The sequence below is a fragment of the Coloeus monedula genome, assembly GCF_965178545.1.
Source record: "Coloeus monedula genome assembly, chromosome: 2".
In the NCBI taxonomy this organism is placed as follows: domain Eukaryota; kingdom Metazoa; phylum Chordata; class Aves; order Passeriformes; family Corvidae; genus Coloeus; species Coloeus monedula.
The window spans coordinates 38,918,312-38,924,760 of NC_138782.1; the positions used below are offsets into that span (position 1 = coordinate 38,918,312).

At 39.3% G+C, this 6,449-nt stretch overlaps 1 protein-coding gene across 1 annotated transcript in view; it reads left to right on the top strand.

The window, feature by feature from the left end:
• LOC309585880 (visual pigment-like receptor peropsin) overlaps window positions 1-6,155 on the top strand; it is a gene marked incomplete at its 3' end in the record, with an annotated part of 29,458 nt that extends 23,303 nt beyond the window's left edge. Inside the window, exons 4-6 of the mRNA XM_082302330.1 lie at window positions 1,777-1,881; window positions 4,831-5,054; window positions 5,715-6,155. Of these exons, the coding sequence (XP_082158456.1) occupies window positions 1,777-1,881; window positions 4,831-5,054; window positions 5,715-6,155 (770 nt within the window). The remainder of the gene's footprint in view (window positions 1-1,776; window positions 1,882-4,830; window positions 5,055-5,714) is intronic.
• Between the last annotated feature and the right edge of the window lie 294 nt (window positions 6,156-6,449).

Genomic DNA, 6,449 nt, shown 5'->3' on the forward strand with positions numbered 1-6,449 from the left:
GTGATACATCATTGTCTGTATCTCACAGAAATAGATTTTATCTTCTATGAGATGATGTTTGGGAAGTTTCCGGTCAGGGATCAGATCCTTCATTCAGAAAGCTGCCATACATACAAACATTTTCATTCTTCAGGGTGTTTTGCCAGGGTTTATGCACAGCAGGCATCATGATGCCTTTAGATGGCACTGGGAACGTTCAGTCTGCAGGTCTTTCCTCCAGCTTTTGCAGCACTGCCATCCCCACTTGCCTCTCCAGACTCCCCTTGGACATTTTCACGCCATGTCCGATGAAAATTACTCCTACCATCCCCAGAACTATGACCCAACTCTGCCTGCACAGTCCCTGTCTCCTACCTGTCTCCCAGATCTGCAAAGCATCATTGCCACAGCTTCATACCCACACTTCTTCCTTCTCTAGTGCCCTGTTGATCTGTAGCGTTAATATCTCAAACAACCGCAGTTCATTACTCTCTCGGGTGCTACAAACATTTTATTCACCACTCTGTATTTTTGAACTTTGTTTTTTGTTAGCCTTTGGTTATGCCTCTGTGAAGACATATGATTGTCCCACTGTCCCACAAACCTGATCTGAAATCCTTTAAACATTTCCTGCCCTGTGAAGCCCTCACCAGTCCATATATATTACCACGCTCATCCCAGGCACTCTCTTTCACTGGATCAGTAGAAACTTCCTCACCATTTATCCTGAGCCTCCTGCCTGCTCAAAATTTTGACTTCCACTGAGAGTCTTATGTAATCTCTCTTCTTTATACCTACACCTACCATAAGTTATCCCCAGGCTTCTTTTCACCAATCTTTGGACAATGTATGATCGATTTTCATGCCTTTATTACAAGTGGCTTGCACTGTCTTTCAGGCAGGAACCTCTCAATGTCTGCAGGGAAAGTATGTGTAAGTATACAGGATGCATCAGATGAGTTTTTCTCTTTACTAGCACAAGGAGTAATTGCTGTGAAAAGAACTTCTGCACGGAGGTACTTTTTCCGCAGAAAGTTCTTCTGCAGTTTGTTGTAATGATAGACTTGTTGAAGTCAGCTTTCAGCACAAAATGCTGCTGGAGCTGATAGAATTTGGTTGTGATATAATCCTACATCTTCTATTCGTTGCATGTTAAGAAGTCATATTTAAAACCCACATTTCTCTTTTGTGAAGCTCTACCACATTTCCATCTGATCGTGTGCATAATTTATGTTTGTATCTCAAGTAAATCTGAGCAAGTACCCAGTATAACATTACAGAAATGTTGAGGAACAGAAATTGGTGACTGCATGAATATTTCCTACATAAATGAAGAAATAACCACAGTGAATGGCAACAGCAGGACAGATTGAATCTTTAGTATCGAATGGTTAATACAGTCTGGGCTAGTTTCTCCCTTTTAACAGGGAAAAACCTTGAAGCAAGTAAGAAAATCCCCTGAATTTAGATTTATCTTGTTTATTTCTATGTAAAATATAACTGTTTCCTGCATTTTACAAAATTGTAAAGTGTAAGTCTAGAATTTGCTAATTCCACAGTGCTCAACAAACTCATTGTCTCCTGCTTAAAAAACATTCATTTCCACTCTTCAGTGATAACATAAGCCTGACAGATGCTTTCAAAATCAAACTTTTCTTATGAATATGCATTTTTCTATGTTAATATTTTTTAATAGCTGTGTTTTGCTTATTAGCTGGTAGTATAGGAGTCCATTTAGGTTTCAGAGATATGTTTGCCTTTCCAATACTATTTTCTGACACAAGCATGCCATTGCAGGTCACTGCATCAGCAACAGCAGCATGTCGGTCGCTCTGGTTCTCATTTGGGTAGCGGCTTTCTTCTGGTCCGCAGCTCCATTACTTGGCTGGGGCAGTTATACAGGTAACAGGTATCTTTCAGTTGTACTTACCTGGCACCTCTCCCCTTGACAAAGATACTTACCTTTCTTTCTTGCTGTTTGTGATAAATCAGACCGTGGAGCTGAGAAAATAATTCATCGTGCGTGACGTAGGCGCAGAGTTTTGCCTGCTTTGGTGTCAGCTATAAAGAGATTTTTTTGAAGATTTCACAGGAAAGGCTTGGACCAAGTGCATATTGCCTATGAAAAAAGAGAGGCCAAAAATACTTGGCATGGTTAAGCAGTGAGATAAAGAAAACTATCAAAAGACATCTTTCAAAAACTGTCAAGTTTAGGAAACTAGAAAAGAACACAAGTTCCAGCAAGTTAAACTTGAAACTATAATAAGATGAGCCAGAAAGATTTGACAAAACAATTTGTTGGAAATACGAAAACTTACATAGCAAAGGAACTAAAAGATGTTGGAAAGTTTGTCAGTCCAAGAAAGAATCAGGGCGCAAGATAAAGCCATATCAAAAAAGGGGGGGGATTTAAAATAGGAAAAAATTAATATAGTGAACACTGAAGGAATTCAAGGGCTAAGGGATATTTCCAGACCAGAAAATTTCTTCATGGGGGAAAGATGGAGAAATTGCCTCAATTCAAGCCTTTAAGAATTCAACAAAACCAGTATCTAGGAACAAATGGTAATGATACAGAAGTCCCAGCAATTGAAATCATGTGACTGGCACTGTCCAGCAGTTACCTGTCTGGATCCCGTAGGCCTCTGCATTCTTTGACAAGCCATGAAATCTATGGAGGCTTACTGAAGCAGCTATGTGCATTTATTTTCTTATTTACTAAGTATGTAACTTTGAGGTATCTCTGGACCCTTGAAGTGTGGGTGTGAGAAAAGCAGCCATTCCTATGGTTGGTTAAGTGTTCTATCCTTCACAAACCAAAATACACCCAAGATATTAAGCTCAATGGACCTTTGGTTTGAGACAAATTCCAACTGTTTATTAGACTGTTTGAATTTTATGTCATATTTTTGCACTCTGGACCTGTCATAAACTTGGGTGGTTTTGACTGGTAATTTTCTGTGTATCTTCTGGTGATCTGTATTCTTTTTACACTAATCTACCAGCTCCTCATTTATAGAGGGACTTCTGATGTCTGCTTTTGGCCTTAAACTGGAGCCACGGACTTTTTGGGCAACACTGCTTTGTCAGGACATTCAAGTGCCCCTGTAGACCTTGTTTGTACTTCGAATTCAATTGCTTGACAGTGGTTTTCAAGACTACTTCTAGGAGTGCTTTCCCCTACTGAGACTCACAGCAGTTTCAGGTTCCTGGGCTATCTCTCTCTAAACACACCTCCAGTGAGGGCACCCATGGAGATGTGGGAGCCCAGCAGTGGCAAGTCCAGAAGCAGGCACCAGCAGACCACAGCACATTACAGCTGGCTGCCTTGGACCTTTCACTTCTACACAATATCTTCAGGGGACCCCAGGACCCCACTGATTTTTGGGAAAGCCACTTGTTTTTGTCCCTGCAGAGGGGGAAAACATAGCTCTGAATTCTGACTTGTGGAAAATCTGCAGGATTTTCTTTTCCTGTCATCTGGAGGCTGGTTTCATTTTTCAGGCAAAAGTTCCAAAAAGCAGAAATCCAGAATTAAGCCAGATTTTATGGTTATATTTTTGAATCTTGAGGTCTACTGATGAAAAAGGCAAAGGAGAGAAAAATCTATTTCTATTACAGAACAAATTCAGACAGGAAAACCTAGAGCTTTTGGTGATAAAATGCCAAGCTCTTTTTGATGAGAATCATAAAAGAGATTTTAAGGTTTTGCTCATTTAATTCCTCCTGTTTAAATCTCCTATCACCTGTGAGGAATTAAGGGAATTTTTTTTCTTCAAAACTACTCCTGGATGTTAGGGAGAGATCTGCTGCTAAATCATGTAGTCTTCACCTGTAATATATCTCCGGGACCTGTAAATACTTGACTTACATAATTTTGATTCATGCTTCATTTATTTGTAAGTCAATTTGTTGCCATAGCTGTTAGAAAAAAACCCCAGCTTTTTCCACTTAAAAAGGAAAATATACAATTCACGATCTACAGAAAACCCTCTAATGTTATAGAACACCCTCTAATGTTATAGAACTCAAGTTTTTCTATCAGGACATCTTTACAAACACATCAGGGGATCTAAAGAAGTCAACTGTTATATATAGAAGTGTTTGAGCCAGTTATTCCCACTACCTATTCCCACATGTTATTCCCACTGCCTTTTCCTTAACTACCTGATCAGCTGGTGTCTCACTTGTGGTAGACCCTGCAATCTGCCTGACTGCATCTCTGTGTTGCAGGACTGTGTGTTTCCCATTTATTGAAAGGTCTCATATCTTTCAAAGTATTTATATGTTTTATTGTCTTGTAATCTTTATCATTAGCTGTATCAATTTGGTCTCATGGCTCTCAGTAGTACTTCTCTGCAGTAGAAGTTCCATTGTCTCAAGGAGCCTCAATATTTTCATTTTCTACTTCGTTATGTAAGTAGTGACTTTTTTCATTTGGCATACGGTCTATGGAATTCCTTGTTACGCTGTTACAGTGCCCCTCTTACGAAGTTACTATGTAGAGGGCTATGACAAATAAGAGTACGTATCACTCAAGGATATAAAACCTTTTTTTTTTAAATAAAGTGTCACAATTTCCTATCCTGAAACAACAGTTTGTGCATTATGGGTTTACACTGGCAATAGAAACTCAACAGAATGATAATACACATTAAAATTTGTTACAGTCTAGCTGGTCTTGAAAAATTATTTATGTAGGAAGTAATGTCATGTCTCATTAAATCAGGAAGATAAATCCATTCTGTAGTGCTCAACAGAAGAAAAATACAGCATTTTAACTAATAAATTAATTGCTCAAAAGTAGATAAATATTATAAAAACGCTGACCAACATATCCTTGCTTTCCAGATCGCATGTATGGCACATGTGAGATAGACTGGGCAAAAGCCAACTTCTCTACAATCTACAAGTCCTACATCATCTCCATTTTTATCTGCTGTTTTTTCCTACCTGTCACAGTCATGGTCTTCTCATATGTGTCGATTATCAATACTGTCAAACTAAGCCATGCATTGACAGGACTGGGTGATCCCACAGACAGACAGAGGAGAATAGAGCGGGACGTCACCAGGGTGAGTCTGGGTTTCATATTGGGTAGGATTCATCTCAATGAAATCTGTCTTTCCAAAAATTGGTCTCAACTAGAACAGAAGAGAACAAAACCAATCAATTGCATTTAATTTCTTGATAACTGTAGTGAGAGAGTCTGAACTCAGTGAAGAATATAAGCTTTGTTTAAAATTTCTACTGCATCTATTGGTTAATATTGGTGCTACATCACATGTGAAAAATAATCTAAATATAATTGGAGTGGGTTATACAGCACAAACCCCAAAAATTTGGTTTGGCATATGCTTTTTTCTTTCAGAAGTTATATTACTTCTGAGCATACTCAGAAGTTAGAGTGGAGATTTTAATTTACTCACGGTTTAGTTAAGTCTACCTGAAACCTTCTGTATGCTTATAAACATATGGGAATGTAGCTATTTTCATTCTGTTAGATGAGGCATTTCTCAACCACACACCATGCCAAAATTCAATATATAGCCAGGTCTGCCTGGCTGTATCAAAGCAAACCATTTGCTTTCCCATATTCTCCTGTAAACCATACCCTCGGGGCAATCTGGACTTTTCCCTTCCAGCCAAGTGTTCAGGTTACTATTCCCAGTGTTTTCCTTTCTTGATGTAGTCTTCCAGAATAGATTTAAGACTATTCTTCTTCTGTGTTTTAGGTTTCTATTGTCATTTGCACAGCCTTCATTATTGCATGGTCACCATATGCTGTCATCTCTATATGGTCTGCCTACGGTCACCCTGTGCCCAACCTTACCAGCATCCTTGCCAGTTTGTTTGCTAAGTCTGCTAGCTTCTACAATCCTGTTATCTACTTTGGAATGAGCTCCAAATTTCGAAGGGACATTTTTATCTTGTTCCATTGTGCCAAGGAAGTCAAGGATCCTGTGAAGCTCAAACGTTTCAAAAACCTCAAACCAAAGCAGCCACAGCCTTCTCAGAAAGAAGAGAAGTGTGCTGCAGAAATGCACCCTGCACCAAGCCCTGATTCCGGGGTGGGAAGCCCAACCAACACCCCACCACCAGCAAACAGGGAAGTGTATTTTGGTATTCTTGATACACCATCCAAGAACCCTGATATTGAATGTGATAGGTTGTAAGTTTTGTGGCTGTTTAATACATGCACTCTGTGTTCAGGAAGATGCTCTACAGAGCAGCGCTTGAGTAATTTACTAATTCCCGTTCCATCTGTTTCTTGCTGTAGCACTGATGACTATACAACTCAAGCAAATCAGATGGTAAAGTGATATTTTCCTTCCATGTAGATACAAAATGCTACAAAGAACATTACAGTGTGGGCAGCACACCCAGTGCCAGAAACACTTCGTTTTCACAGTCATGTAGGAAAAGAAAGAACTGACTTCAGGAGACCAGGCATTAGCTAGCAAAAATAA